Below are 16,561 nucleotides of genomic sequence, written 5' to 3'. Positions count from 1 at the left end.
TTAGTATATAGATTTGTATCAACAACGGGGATATTCTTAGTGATTTCCTTGTAAAGACCACCAATTTTAAATAAGGATGGAAAATTTTGTTCGGAGGAAACACACATATTTTCGAAATTCAATTATACCAATACGGAGTACACACAACATATATAGTGGAAAATCCACGTCCAAACTTGTATTATTAATCCAAACAATTATCAATAATACATCAATACATAGCACCTCAATGGTGTTTCAAACTAATACTTGAGCCAACCAATACTCAAGCATCTTCCACACGATACCTAAGACGACTAGATCTCTTAAGCATACATCAAAACAATAATATATAGCAATCACAAACTTAGCTAACAAGACATACCTAATCCGATTATAATAATAATAATTGTCTACCCATACAATTATTACCCAATCACATTATGATAATAATTGTCAACACATAAAATTATTACCCAATCCAGTTATGTCTTGTATCACCAAGCCTGTACCACATATTGGGTTTAAATCCAACAATCCTCCCCTTCAACCCAATACTCTAGATTAGGTTGAACGGTAACCATCAAAAAACATCAACGTCCATTGACGATGCCTTCCCTCGAACAAGAATTCATTCATCTCGTTTTTCCAACTTTTGAGAATCACTAGAACTCATATAGTGACCTCCAATACCTTCAAACTACCGTTCTTCATCATAACGGTATGTCCATCCACAAAATCCCGTGCATCAACTACGAGTGCTTCCTTTCACCATTGAGTCACCCGATCCTTGCTTTCACAATCCTTCAGCATCTTGAAGAAGGACACCAACATCATCCAAAAAAATTTCACCTGATTGATCAACTATCAAACCATTGAAACTATTGCGATCCCTTCCATCTTCCATCTCGAGTCCGAACGAATTGATCCACAGTGCAAGTCAACCATCAAATCGCACATATCTTTGTCAGCAAATCCATCAATGTACTCCACCATACCAATTGAACCTCGAACTTTCCTCCCAATTCACCACGAACCCGAACCTGGCTCTGATATAACTTGTTAGGAGGAAACACACACATATTTTTGAGATTCAATTATACCAATATGGAGTACACACAACATATATCTAGTGGAAAATCCACGTCCAAACTTGTATTATTAATCCAAACAATTATCAATAATACATCAATACACAACACCTCAATGGTGTTTCAAACTAATACTTGAGTCAACCAATGCTCAAGCATCTTCCACACGATACCTAAGACGGCTACATCTTCAAAACAATAACATATAACCATCACAAACTTAGCTAACAAGACATACCTAATCTGATTATAATAATAACGGTGTACCCATGCAATTATTACCCAATCATATGATAATAATTGTCAACATATAAAATTATTACCCAATCCAGTTATGTCTTGTATCATACCACATACCACATATTGGTTTTAACCCCAACAAATTTGACAAGGAGGTATACCATTAGCTAACCCCATCATATTTGATGCTTTGTAGAACGAGATCAATTTGTACACGCATGAAGATGTTGTTGGTTCGATTGACTTTTTTTTGCCAACGGTTTAATTGTGTTTAATATAAATTAATTTTGCAATTCGTTTATTTTACATTAGTATATAAATGTACATTTATTTGTAACTTAAAAAATATTTTGTCTACTTACGAGTAATTTAACATTTTTATAAATGGTAATACTTATCCAATAGGATTTAAGATATATGGTATTAGTTAGACCCATACGACATAAAAAAAAAATATTTGTGTTTATATTTTGAGTATACAAATACGAAAGTATATATTTATATTTACTGTAACTTGGGTTTATCTTTTAAGTACACGACACATCTTTGAAGTACAAGACACGACAAAAAAATATAGAACATAATTAATTAATTAAAATACTCCTTTTGTTACTCTTGTTGCACACATATCAATTTCTCGATCAAATGTTTATATATTTATTATCTAATTTACAATATTACTTCTTATAGTCATACCTACTATCTTAATAAATTAAACACCTTATTGATTTCCTAATAAGGATATAACAAGAATGTAACATAAATTATACTTTAAAAAGTGAGAAAAATAAATATTTGGGAATAAGAAAAAAACTCTAGAAGAGGATATACATAAGATCGTGGTAATATAATTAATATTATCTATTTACACTAATTTATTATACAAAATTTTATACAATATGATTTGATGTTTATAGTATACTTTTTAAATTAAAATAAAACTTTTGTCAATTAATAAGTAAAAATTAATTAATTATCAACATCTGAAAATAATAAATTAAAATTAGTATTTGTCCAGTGTCATTAATATTTCTGTGCACGAAAATTTCTTGTAGTTTCGTGTTAGTTCTTATCGTTTTATGTTTTTGTGTCGTGTTCGGGATTGGGTTTTGGGACGGAAACCCGTTTTATGTCTTGTTTGTGTTTACGTAAGTACATGACTTGATTCCAGTTGCCGACTCTGGTTATGTTCTTAACTTTTTGTTAGGTATCTCCATTAATATTAGGATTAGTTTTTCATCATCCAAGATAACTTATTGATATATTTGATGAGATGTAATCACTTTACATTAATCATCTCCCCAATTATCCACAAAAATGGGTTATCACCCACATTTTAAACCTTTCTCTTTGCCGTGTCATACCTTATTAGGTATGAAAGCCCAAGATTTTACCCCGTTCATCACAATATATCTAAGCATAAAACCAATTATGTACAAATCGCTTAGCCATCCCAAAATGACTAACTTTTGCTTGAAATATGTCAAACAGCTTTCTCGTCGTTTGGTTCAGAAGACAGTATGGGTTTGGAATAAGGAATCGGGTTAGGCTGGTATGGGGTTGAGGAATCATTCCTGATATCATGTGTTTGGTTCGGTACTGGAATGAAATATGTTTCATTTAAATATTATTTATTTATTAATTAAATTAAACTTTTATATATTGCATATGTCGAATTTAAGTTGTTATACAACTTACAAATAAAAAACAATTAAATATAAGTGATTAAAAATTAAAAAATTTAATTTTAATGTTAATTTATAATTTTTAAAATAAATAAAAATAAAATATTATTATTTTTTATTTATTAAAAATAAGCATAACTTATTTAAAATTAAATATGATATTTAAGATATATGTTTTAAGATTGTATTTAACTTTATAAGTAATGAAATAATAAAATTTATTTTGATACCTCATACCCCTCTCTCAAACCCACCTCCCCCTAGGGTATCAAATCTGATTCCAGACGGGTATAAGGAATGTGTATCAGAATTTAAAAACAGTCAGCCAAACACCAGGTATGGGTTTGGAATGAACGAAACCCATACTGATACCAGAATTAGCCGAACCAAACGACCCCTCATTTTATTCTGAAAACATACCTTTTTATAAATCTTTGGTCAAGGTTTAAACTTTGGATTACTTCATTTTTCTAATGGTATCTTAAACAATATTCCCTCCATCCCAAATTAGTTGTCACATTTGACTTTTACACATAGTTTAAGGGATTTTGACCGCATATATTTCGTTAATTATTTTTCAAATTTTCTTCTTGTGAATAAAAGTTTAAAATTTAAATTTTTATTCAGGAAATTTTTTTTTAAAAAAAATAAAGGAGGTATACAGTCAAGTCGTCTTAAAATACGCGTAAAAGTCAAATGTGACAACTAATTTGGGATGAAGAGAGTATTATACATATGACTATCAGCGAAACGTTGATAGATATGAAGAATTTATGATAAATAGAGAATAAATATAAGTATGAGAAATCCAAGATCTATCAGTCTATCTGATCATTTTCGCTCTATTTATAATTTTACTTTTTGACTATCAGGGAATCCTCTTTAATTTTTGAAGCATCAAATGTGACAACTCCAAATATTTTACAAGTGAGAAAACTTTTGTTCATGTAGAATTGTAGATGTTCAATTTGAGAATGAAGAGCTTCTTTCTACTATAACTATTGTCTAACACATGTTAATGACGTGAAGATCATCCAATAAGATGTCAATGATGGAAGTTTCAGAGTCAAGAAGTTAAATGGATTTCCCCAGATTTCTACCTTGACTTTTTTGATTCAAAATCTTCAATAAAATCGAATACATAATTCATACCTGCTACCAGCTACTGGCTCCGGCAGGTTCATTCCATCATTAATCATTTGTTTGAGTTTAAACTATCATATATGTCCTTCTAAAAAGAGTCTAGTTTAAGCAGTCTAGATTGTATAGCATAATGGATTAGAGGGAGAATCTTCATTTTCAACTCTATCGAATCTTCATTTTCCAGCTTTTATTAATCTATTTTTCAACCATGATTGGACAAATTGCAGTTTAGTACCTCAACTTGTTTTGCTCTTCATATCTTGACTTAGTATATTTGTTTCTACATCTTCTTTTCACTCAAAACACTAAATCTTTTACTCAACAAATATCACTTACCTAGCTAGATACTCAAATCCTTCACATTATGTTGACGCCTATTGCTGTGGTCTAATTCACATATGATAACATTGATCGTGGTCTTCATATCTTCATTACAATTCAATTTCCACGTTTGTCAAGCATAAATACAATGCACACCAAAATTTTCTGGTCTTTATACTAAATCCTGATATCTGCTTTGAATATCTCCAAGCACTTATTCTACTAATGCTTGAACATATTAATGAATTTCTTCATGTGCTATGTTGTAGACTTCTTCATTGCAACTTATCTTCACTCAAGATTTACCACAACTTCAGTATTGGAAGATTTCTCCTGTCTTTTTAAGTCTATAGTTGTGTTACATTGCCTCTATGACGAGTTGTTTTACATTTAACCTTACAAATATTTTTAAATTATTTATTTAATATTGTTTTTATATTTATAAATAATCTATATGTTTACTTGTTGGGTGCATATTTCTTTTGCACAAGATTCATATTATCACATATAATATTTTTATTATAATTTTCCGCACTTTCTTGCTTGACAGTGCAAACTCTTCGGATAATATCCTCGAAGTTGTTTAACCCGTATTGGACCCTTAGCCGATCTTCTTGCAGTAATCCTGGGATTTTAATGCGATATTTACTTCTACGATCCTTAGCAATGTCAGCTGTGACTGCTCGTTTGATGATAACTCTGTTTGCCATGTCACACACATGTATGTTCCTAATCTACCTTGTCTGAAATTTCAGCATATAAATGTTCTAAACATATGAAGAAAAGAGAGTTCAGTTTAATATTGTTCTTTTTGCACAAAAAGGACCAATCTGTAATCATAATCTTGAATTGATCGTATAAATTGTTTTATGCTGAAATATCATCTTTTCAAAGTACTGTTGAAGATAAAACCATAATAATTGTATTGATTGTTTTGGATTTCATGGGTTTATTATGCAAGTACATAAGAGGTAAGCACATTATGAGTTGAGAACTGAAACCTTCAAAGCAATGCAAGCACATTTAAGTCTCAGGTTCTTTTAATCTGTATGATTTCAAATTTGTTAAATATTGAATGTAATTCTTTGGAACATGTCGTAGTTTGTAATCTGTCTTGTTACTTTTGCTAGGTAATATTGTTACTAGAAATCGAATGTATACTGGGTTCTGACATTGTTATTACCTCAACCATCACCCCACCATTTTCTAGATTAAAAAATAAGAAATCTGTGTCTTTTCTATTAATCAGATGGTAAAAGAAATTGACTTCCAATGGAAACAAAGAACCAATTTCTGATTCATATAATGTAGCATGCTACTCACTAATAGGATGATTATAGGCTCACTTCAACTATAAGTTGCTTAATTAAAAGAAAAGGATAAACAATGGTATTGGACTGCCTAAGGATTTCCATGAATTATTTTCTCCAGTTTTTTTTATTTTTAGCCTGCTCCTTCCTTTTAAGAAACAGCTGGGTACCTTTTCGGATGCAGCTGGGTATTTTTATATTCAAAAATTATGTTCTTGACGTGTTGTTTACTCAAACTACTTGCTTCCTGGTATCCAATTTGAAAACAAACTGAGTGTTTACTTTGCTTGTTTTACATATCTCCGTAGAAGCTAAATTCTGGACTTCTAAATCTTGTTTAAGTATCTTGTTATGCTAATATTAATTCTGTATGCCTGTTAGAAAGTAACATGAAGATATGTTAATTTTTTTAACTTCTTTAACTTTATCGTCTCAAAATTGTCTACTCCTTTGGCATGCATGGATTTGTTGAAACCCAGTACTTCTTGAGTCTCAGGTTTACTGTATACGTATGGCAGCCAGATGAAGGGCTTAAATCTCAGCGGGGCATTGCCTGTTGAATTTGCAAACCTGACTGATCTGCTAGAGATGTAGGTACTTTTTGGCTTTTCTATTTAAATTGGTATGCAATGTCTTATGAGTTATTGTTTTTAAGTATTTAGCATGAACCTCTGTAGTCAATTTAGAACATGTTTTTACGGGTTAAATTTGTTAATACGCTGAAGTATTTATTTACCAATGCTGATTTAACAAGTCGTGTATCAAAGAAATCAGGTCCTTAACCAGTACAATGAAGCATGCGTCAGCTTGTAGATTTTTGAACGTAACAAATTTTGTGTATTGATTTTACAGAGACCTGTCTCGTAACCTTTTATACGGAAGCATTCCCAGTGCTTTTGGTCGACTGCGCGTCAAGTTTCTGTAGGGTTCTTTCTGATCCTTACTTATTTCTCTGTGGGATATCTTGTGTGGATCTGTTGTTATGATACACATATTTCTAGATTTAAGTATCCAAGCTCTTTTCTCTGTCCGCAGATCCCTTTTAGGAAATAGGATTTATGGATTGATTCCCCCGGAAATAGGCAATGTTATCACACTTGAGGAACTGTAAGTAAAGAATACAATCCGTATGATTGGACATATTAGTTAATTTTTTTTGTTGACTCTACCTCAATTAAATTTCCAGGGACTTCGAAGACAATTTACTTGTAGGGCCTCTTCCAGAAAACCTTGGAAAATTGACTGGCATTAGGAGACTGTAAGATTTCTGGTCTTATTTGTTTTATTTATCTTTGTCCACTGTTTGCATATGATTAGCATTATATATTTTGGAGTACCCAGCTGATGGGTAAAACACTTAACATTTTTAAGCTGTTTCTAAGCACAGTTTCTGGAAAATGTGGGTTTTTGTTTATAACTTGTGGTATCAATGTAAGATGACAAGAGTGTCGCGTTTGATGCTTTAGCAGATATCATGGTGAGATAGACTTCCCAAACTCTTCTGTATATTGAGGAAGAATTGGTAATGGTGTAATTATGAGATACAAGCTTCCAGTTTTTTAACAGTCCTATTTTAAATATTTCAGATTTTCAGTGTTGCGGTATTGTTAGATTTCTCCTATTTCTTTTCCTTCCATTAGAGCTTAATGTGTTCTATTCTCAAATGGAAGACATACTTTGAACATTTGACATCTTATTTTAGCGCTGTTATAATTATTCAATATATTAATTGAATTTGTGTAAATAAATAGCGCAGCTTACTATCGGGAAATAATTTCACTGAAACAATACCAGAAACATATAGCAATTTGAAGAATCTAACAGATTTGTAAGTGATAGTCATTTTTTTACAAATATCTATATTAATCATTAACAGACTTCTGAAAATATCTACCATTTACAGTAGGATAGATGGGAGTGAGTTGCAAGGGAAGATACCTGATTTTATTGGAAACTGGACAAAACTCATGAGATTGTGAGTACTTGTCGAATACTTTAGTTTTTTTCTACATAAATATTTGTTAGAAAATTTGGGAAACCATATATAGTTACACGTACCTCTCGCTGAACTTCCATAAATTTGTTGTCTGGTACTTGCAGGGTACTGGAATGATGGGTCCCATTCCTTTGAGCATCTCCCATATGAAAAACCTAAAAGAACTGTGAGAACAGATCTGCATATCCACCCATGTTTATAATTTAATAATCACTATTGTTGTAAACTACAACTCGATCAATTTTTTAGGTTTGGTTACCGGAGTAGATTATTACCTTTCTGTGTTTTGTTGGTAGGAGGATATCTGATCTGAGTGGAAATGGTTCAACCTTCCCTGATTTAAGAGATATGGAAAATATGGAACAACTGTGAGTTAATAATTAATAACTTTTAAGTTGCACACATTTGATTTCACTTGGTATATGTTTCGAACAAATTTACTTCTAATGGTGCAGGGTATTAAGAAAGTGCATGCTTCATGGTTATATTCCAATATACATAAGAGAATTTAGTAAACTCAAAACCCTGTATGTTGATCTTATCCACGCAATAAGTTTAATCATTTTTTGTTCTTAATTTAACGTTAATGCCATGAATGCAGTTCCTCCTGATGTGTGTGTGTGTGTGACTTTGTAACAGATTACAATGGACTATCTATGTATTCTGAAATCAGTCAGTAAAACACAGATATTTATAAATTCATTTATTGTTCTCGGAGGAAACTGGTTATACATATGTGGAGGTTAAGAGAGAAATACAATGTTGGTTTGATTGGATAACTTCAGAAATTCCCAGACAGTAACAGCTCTTCACTCAGTCTGCCCTTGAGAATCGTTGATCCTCCCAAGATGTGTTAGGGGGAACACACACAAGTATAAAACCAAACAAACAATGCAAAACACACACTCAATATATGACGCGGAAAAACCCACGTCCCAACTTGTATTATTAATCAAAACAATTATCAATAATACAATCAATCTCACCAAACGGTATTCATTCAAGTGATACTTAAGTCAAACAATACTCATGCATACATCAAAACAATAACATGACTATGTATATATAGCCATCATAAACTTAGCCAACAAGACATACCTAATCTGATTACAATAATAATTGTCTACCCAAACAATTATTACACATTCCCATTATAATAATAATTGTCAACACATACAATTATTACCCAACTCAATTATGATAATAATTGTCTACCCATACAATTATTACCCAATTCAATTATGTTTTCTATCATCAAGACCATACTACCTATTGGGTTTAACCCCAACAATCCTCCCCTTCAACCCAATATGATTTCATGCACAACCGAATTAACGGTCACCATCAAGCCATCGACGTCGATCGCCCAATACCCTCCCCTCGAACAATAACCCCTCCTTCTAGTACAAAAAGATTTCTCTTATCTTTTCGACCTTTGAGTATCTCTAAATCTCCTTTAGTGACTTTCAACATACTTTCTTCATCATAACAGTATATCCCAAATCAACTAATTTACCCAACGAAATCATATTTCGATTTAACTCCGGTATGTATCTTACTTGAGTTAACTTCTGAACACGACCGTTGTGACGTTTCATTGTTACCTCACCAATGCCAGCAACCTTTACCGTTTTACCGTTCGGTAAAGTTACAATCTTTCCCTCACACTTTTTATAGGACGAGAACCACTCCCTCCTACCACATATGTGATGAGAACATCCCGAGTCAAGCACCCATTCTTCTTTTGATCCCTTCTCTTCTTGAACCAAAAGAACATCTTCATCAGCTTCTACAAGCGAAACACTACCCACTCGATTTTTCTTCAACTCTCTCAAGTCTTCTCTTGCCTTTGGACACATAAATTGTATATGACCCAATTCCTCACAATAAAAACACCTGATATTAGGGTTATGTTTCTTAGCATACTTCTTTTCCGTGTCACGCGCACGTACCACAAATGCACTTCCATCAGATGTGTCACTTGATTCTTGTTTCATCAATATTTCGGGCTCCACAATAGTCTCATCCAAATCTAACTTCGTTTTCCCAACCAATAAAGAAGTCATCACAGTATTATACTTCTTCGGTAGAGACACTAGTAGTAGAACAACTTTGTCCTCATCCTTTAATTTTTCATCCAAATTATTTAGCTGGTTGATTAAGCCATTAAAACGATTCAGATGATCTCTTAAATCTCCGTCTTCTTCCATCTTGAGCCCAAACAAATCTTTCTTGAGAAACAACTTGTTGGCCAAAGACCTTGAGTGATAAGTCTTCGTTAACTTCTCCCACAAATTCTTGGGATTGTCCTCTTCAAGAACATCATACTTGATTTCCGGTGCAAGGGTCAACCGGATCGTTGATGCTGCACGTAACTTCATGTCTCCCCACTTTGTATCATCAACTTCAGTAGGCTTCTTCCCTCCGAGAGTCGCATATAACCCTCGTTGAATTAACAGATCTTTTACCGTACTTTGCCATAAGGTAAAATTGTTTCTTCCATTAAACAATTCAATTTCAAATCCCCCAACCTTCTCCATCATGAACCTTGGCTCTTGATACCAATTGTTATACCAATTGTTAGGGGGAACACACACAAGTATAGAACCAAACAAACAATGCAAAACACACACTCAATATATGACGCGGAAAAACCCACGTCCCAACTTGTATTATTAATCAAAACAATTATCAATAATACAATCAATCTCACCAAACGGTATTCACTCAAGGGATACTTAAGTCAAACAATACTCAAGCATACATCAAAACAATAACATGACTATGTATATATAGCCATCACAAACTTAGCCAACAAGACATACTTAATCTGATTATAATAATAATTGTCTACCCATACAATTATTACACATTCCCATTATAATAATAATTGTCAACACATACAATTATTACCCAACTCAATTATAATAATAATTGTCTACCCATACAATTATTACCCAATTCAATTATGTTTTCTATCACCAAGACCATACTACCTATTGGGTTTAACCCCAACAAGATGTTACACTATTTTACTGTGAAAACTGTGCTATTTCCAATCCATTTACACTATATCTTACACTAAAAGACAATCTTTTGTTTAAAAGAAGACATGAAATTACCTTTTTCGAAAAGTGTTTAGTTGGCATATTATAAGAAATAGACAGGACAGAGCGAATAATTTGTTTTTTGTTAACAAAGATAAGGGCATAGTAGGAATTATGAAAGTCGCCAAAATGGTGTAAAATGATACCAAATGTACTTTTGACACCAAATTTGTATGTTTTTCATTCTTTTATTCGCAGAGATTTGAGCTTCAACAAGTTGACTGGCCAAATTCCGGATTTAATGGCACTCCAGAACTTGAGTTTGAAGTTTTTGTATGGGGCTAATATTCAATATTTCAGTTGTTTTCAGAAACTACTACCTAATATGGCAAACATACAACTGACTTGGACTTGTATAGTCTTTTTTTTTATTAAACGTATTTTTATTTCTACTCAGAATTATATATGTGACACAAATGTTTGTGAATGTAGGTATCTGAATAATAATCTGTTTGATGGAGAGGTACCAAGTTGGATTTCTAGCAGCAATGAAAATTTGTTAGTTTTTTACCTGGATTTTGGATCAATATATGTACAAGTATATATGTTATCTATAAATAGATAAAATCTTATGCATTATCTAATCCTGATTAAGTTCAGTTTTATAAGTTTTCTACAAATCTTATACTCATATTCGCTGCAGTGACGTATCTTATAACTCCTTTACAAACGCAGCTCAAATTAGCTGTCTGCGAACTAATGTGTAAGTTTGTATCCACTTCGTATCCTCTAGTAATACATATCCATATTGCTTAGACTTCCTTTTATATCGGTTACAGGAATCTAGTGTCTAGCTATTCAACTGCACGTGACAACTCGTAAGTTCCTAGAGACATGGTATCTTATAATTTTCTATAGGCATTAGAGGAAGTAACCCTTAAATTCTATTTTAGAGTTTCTTGGTGCCTAAAGAAAGACCTCCCTTGCCCTCGAAAACCTCAATGTAAGTGCAAAACAAATCTGACTCGTTATCTGTAATATGTAAGTACTTCCAAGTTAAAATTACCTCAAATCCGCAGATCGCTCTGTGTTTATCAATTGTGGAGGAAGCAGAGTGGATTGGGAAGGAAATGAGTACGAAAAGGACTCAATTGCACTAGGCCCATCGTACTTCTCTTCTTATTCTTCAGAGAAATGGGCATGGGCATATAGCAGTACAGGAGTGTTTATGAACAATGACAAAGCTAAATTTATTGCGATAAACGAGTATGAGAATGGAGAAGAAATTTATCAAACAGCCCGACTTTCCCCTTCTTCACTCAAGTATTATGGGCTTTGCTTGCACCGAGGTAGTTATAGAGTTCGCCTGCACTTTGCTGAAATACAGTATTCTGATGATCAAACATTTAGCAGTACTGGGAGGCGCATTTTCGATGTATCTGTCCAAGTGAAGTTATTCCTTTATTCTGACTACCAAACCTTTTAGCAGCATCGTTAGGCATTCGATGTATCTGTTTAGTAGGAGGTTTTTTGTTTTACTACAGTGCTTTGCTTGGAACTCCTCAAGAATTAAGTTGTGCTTGGAACTTTGTCATTTACAAACTGAGTTAATTGCATCTTGCACCCCCATCTTTCATGGAAGAACAAAACTGTGTAAAAAATACAGTTTGCGACCCTTAACTTTCGATATTAAATACAATATGCATCCATTTTGATAATTTTGTTAAAAATGTTCATATTTTGGAGGGTTAAATTGGAATTCAGCATATTATTTAAATAATAATAAATTTAATTTATTCAAATTAAACTAAAAGTTAGAATTTCAAATTATTAAAATAATATTAATATCAATTATTTTATATTTTACTCAATATAATTTTAAAAAAATTAAGAATATATATATATTTAGAAACTTTATGATAATATATATAAACATATATTTTGCCTGATAAATATATTTTAAGTATTTAAGGTTATGATTAATTTAAAGCATTACTATAGAAAATAACTATGATTTTTTTCATGTAAAAAATGCATTAAAATAAATATTTTAATTGATTTGAAATTTTAGTTATGAATATTAAAAATCTTAATCCCAATTTACCCCCAAAATATAAACATTTTTAACTGAAAATTGTGAAGGGATAAATGTTGTATTTGATATTGAAAGTTAAGGGTTGCAAATTGTTTTTCACAAAATAAATTTATTGTTTTGATTTTGAGTGAAAGATGGGGTTGCAAAATGCAATTAACTCTTTACATATTTTATAAATTGGGTTGTGGTAGCTACTTATCCGAGCCTAAATTTTTTCTTTGTGAAGGGCACAGTTGTACGGAAGAACTTTGACATTGCTAAGGAAGCCAAAGGTGTCGGGAAAGGAATCATCTTGGATAGCAACGTTACTGTTGATGATGGTACTTTAGAGATTCACCTGTATTGGGCAGGAAAGGGTACTACGGCAGTTCTCGACGGTGGTGTATATGGACCTCTTATATCGGCAATTAGCATAACACCAAGTTTGTACATTTTCAAAATCTGCGTGCTCTATTTATATATATTCATATCACCTCTTCCATGAGTCATAGACATGTTCCTAATGCAGACTTTCAGGTTGACACGGGCAGTTTATCTACTAGAACTCTATCCGGCATTGTGGTTGGTGCACTTTCCGGTGTCTCCTTGATTTTATTAGTACTTTGGAGAAAAGGTTTCTTAGGTGGAAAATGCATTGAAGTTACAGGTGAGTGATATCTGATACATAAAACAGTATTGAAACTCTTACTATATATGTTTTTAAAGTTAGGTTATAAACGGTTTTTATACCATATATTCTCTAATGTTAAGCGTAGCTATATATGCAGGTAGCTAGGTTTTACCGTGTCTATATATATTTATATTTTTGCTTTGAAAGACGGATTGAACTGGGGAGAAGCAAAGCAAATCATCAGTTATATATATCTACAAATAAAACAACTTTAGCCACTTCCCATCATCTTCAACACCTCCAATTTTTTTCACCTTCAACTGAAAGATCATACGATCTGTCGTCAGGATAACCGAATGAGCTTGAAATCGAAGTTGAAGGAGTTTTAGCAATTGAGTTTTAGTTTCTGTCTTTGCCCCACAGTTATATTTTGATTCAGTTCTCATTATAGCATGACCCCATATATATCCTGTAAAAGGGTCATGGCCAAGAGAAAAGCTACTAATAATATTCGGCGTCTTAGCTTCCTTCAGATTCCCGTTTAGCATCAAGATATCAATAGATTGAAATGAGCATTTACAAGGTGTATATGTTGTGGGGTTTCAGAGAAAAATATCAAAGAAAATCCAGCCCTTCTGTTTCACGAGAATATAGATTTAACGAGTCAAAATAATCAGTTTGGAGAAGATGACCAGAAAGACATTGATGTACCTTTTTTTGAAATGGAGACGATACTTGCTGCAACAAACAACTTTTCCCTGGCACATCAACTTGGACAGGGGGGATTTGGCCCTGTTTACAAGGTAGCTTATAATCTACAATACCTAGTAATTAGCTGTAATCTGGAAAGTAATCCATAGATAATAAAAATGTTTGAGTACATTATATTGTTTTCAGGGCAAGTTTGCAGGTGGTAAAGAGATTGCTGTAAAGCGGTTGTCAAGCAACTCGGGGCAAGGCTTAATGGAGTTCAAAAATGAGGTGCTGTTAATTGCTAAACTTCAACACCGAAATCTTGTCAGACTTTTGGGATATTGCATGAAGAAGGATGAAAAGATTTTACTGTATGAATACATGCCAAACAGAAGTGTAGATGCTTTCATTTTTGGTTAGCCTTCAAATTAAAACACTAAACCTTGATATTCGCTAATAATTTTGCTCGTGGGTGAAATTAATATATACTGATATTCAGAATGATAAAAATCTTGCTAGATGAAAAACTGAGCATGCTTTTGAACTGGAGAACAAGATTTGACATCATCCTAGGAGTAGCTCGAGGGCTTCTGTATCTTCATCAAGATTCAAGATTGAGGATCATTCATAGGGATATGAAAGCAAGTAACATTTTATTAGACGAGGAGATGTGCCCTAAGATTTCTGACTTTGGCCTGGCAAGAATTGTTGGAGGAGCAGAAACAGAATCTAATACTAACAGAATAATGGGAACTTAGTAAGTACATCAATGGTATTATAATAGCATGAGCTTAATTACACTGGTTTAGTGGTACAGTCAATCCACATAATTAATAGTGATTCTTTGGCATAATGCAGTGGTTATATGGCTCCAGAATATGCATTAGAAGGACTGTTCTCGGTTAAGTCTGATGCATTTAGCTTTGGGGTTGTTGTGCTGGAGATTATAAGTGGGAAAAAGAATACGGGATTTTATGGTTCCCAACTTGCCATGAATCTCCTAGGTTATGTAAGTACAACTTCAAGTTAATTACAATTTATTCAATTAATTTTGTCATTTCATTGCATGTTCACTCACTGATCCGGAAGTTGTATCTATGCCTTAGGCATGGACCTTGTGGAAAGAAGAGAAGCCGATGGCTTTACTGGATGAGACGCTAGTGGGATCATGCAGTGACAATGAAGTATTAAAGTGCATTATGGTTGGGCTGTTGTGCGTACAGGAAGATCCCAATGATCGTCCCAGCATGTCCAAGGTAGTTTACATGTTGAGCAGTGAAACTGAAACCATTCCAAATCCCAAGCAACCAGCTTTTGTTACAAGGAATCGTATTTCTGGCACAACTTCTTCCTCCTCCAATAAACCAGAAACACAGTCCAAGAACGAAATAACATTATCTGAAGTGGACGGCCGATAAAACATGGAGTTTATTTTAGTGCACAAGCGTTAAGCATGTTTAAAGAATACAGCTAAAATCTGCTTATTATTTCATACATTTGATAACTTGTTAATGTTCTCTCATACTACAGGAGGCAAGACATATACGATACATGCACACATTTGACCTTTAGTAACTGTGGGTAGGGAACCAAGTAGAAATGCATGAAGAGTATAATAGTATTTGACCATTACCAAAAAAATCGTTAGATAGAAGTGGATGAGATAAACAACTGCATTTTAACGACCATAATAACTTTGTATGATTTGAAATAATGATCTATACTGCTTATGCAGGAATAGGCAACGTGTACATTTGTACACTTTGCTGAACCATGCACACTTGAATCACAGATAAGGAGATTTACGGATTCTTACAACTCACTCTAATTTAAAATTAGGAATCAAGACAGATAGTACTGTAAATTTATAAGAATAAGCTATAACTTTATTTAATATGTTTGTGTTCGCAAAAATATTTTAACCTTGACTACCAATAAATTTATCTGATAACACGAGGTCACGCTCATGTGTTGTCTAACTCGTCTCTACAAACCCTTTCATTTGAAGAATTCCCCCATTGTTGCTTCCGGCGAAGAGCTCCTGCCAGGATGATCTCACAAGGCCCTTTCACACCTGGGAACTTCGTTCAAAGAACTTAGACAATTTTGTCAAATATTGCTGGATTATTATTGCAAGTATAGAAGAAGCTGACATGACTAATTATGAATTGATTAATCATCAAAAAAACGATACGAATTGATATTCTAAAGGTACGCTGACGAAAGCATGCGTAGTCGAACAAATCTATACTATCTATTAATATTATATAAAAGATGAAATATTGAATTGAAAGTTTTGATACGGTACCTATTTTTTGGTACACGCTGAATTTACTGAATTATCCTTATTT

The 16,561-nt window shown here is 33.0% G+C and overlaps 1 protein-coding gene across 9 annotated transcripts; it reads left to right on the top strand.

Annotated features, from left to right (window-relative positions):
* Positions 1 to 5,138: 5,138 nt before the first annotated feature.
* On the top strand, positions 5,139 to 15,966 carry LOC141721012 (putative LRR receptor-like serine/threonine-protein kinase At1g53440). Of its 9 annotated transcripts, none has more exons than XM_074523738.1 (23): positions 5,146 to 5,180; positions 6,266 to 6,363; positions 6,622 to 6,690; positions 6,805 to 6,876; positions 6,956 to 7,597; positions 7,673 to 7,744; positions 7,870 to 7,931; positions 8,062 to 8,133; positions 8,221 to 8,292; positions 11,071 to 11,145; positions 11,305 to 11,370; positions 11,516 to 11,575; positions 11,652 to 11,690; positions 11,766 to 11,815; positions 11,892 to 12,259; positions 13,134 to 13,329; positions 13,416 to 13,553; positions 14,124 to 14,320; positions 14,415 to 14,625; positions 14,730 to 14,967; positions 15,069 to 15,219; positions 15,317 to 15,791; positions 15,859 to 15,966. In XM_074523738.1, exons 7-22 carry the CDS (start codon positions 7,879 to 7,881, stop codon positions 15,626 to 15,628), a joined length of 2,298 nt encoding a protein of 765 aa, XP_074379839.1. In that variant the 5' UTR covers positions 5,146 to 5,180; positions 6,266 to 6,363; positions 6,622 to 6,690; positions 6,805 to 6,876; positions 6,956 to 7,597; positions 7,673 to 7,744; positions 7,870 to 7,878; the 3' UTR covers positions 15,629 to 15,791; positions 15,859 to 15,966. The 9 variants fall into 9 exon arrangements, with proteins under 9 accessions (XP_074379841.1, XP_074379843.1, XP_074379839.1 ...); XM_074523739.1 differs by having other exon boundaries at positions 5,162 to 5,180; positions 6,288 to 6,363; XM_074523740.1 differs by lacking the exon at positions 8,221 to 8,292 and having other exon boundaries at positions 5,139 to 5,180.
* The last annotated feature ends 595 nt before the right edge of the window (positions 15,967 to 16,561 follow it).

This window comes from Apium graveolens, chromosome 4 (genome assembly GCF_009905375.1).
Source record: "Apium graveolens cultivar Ventura chromosome 4, ASM990537v1, whole genome shotgun sequence".
Taxonomy (NCBI): domain Eukaryota; kingdom Viridiplantae; phylum Streptophyta; class Magnoliopsida; order Apiales; family Apiaceae; genus Apium; species Apium graveolens.
Note: the sequence above shows the minus strand (reverse complement) of the source record. Positions and strands in the feature narration are given on the sequence as shown.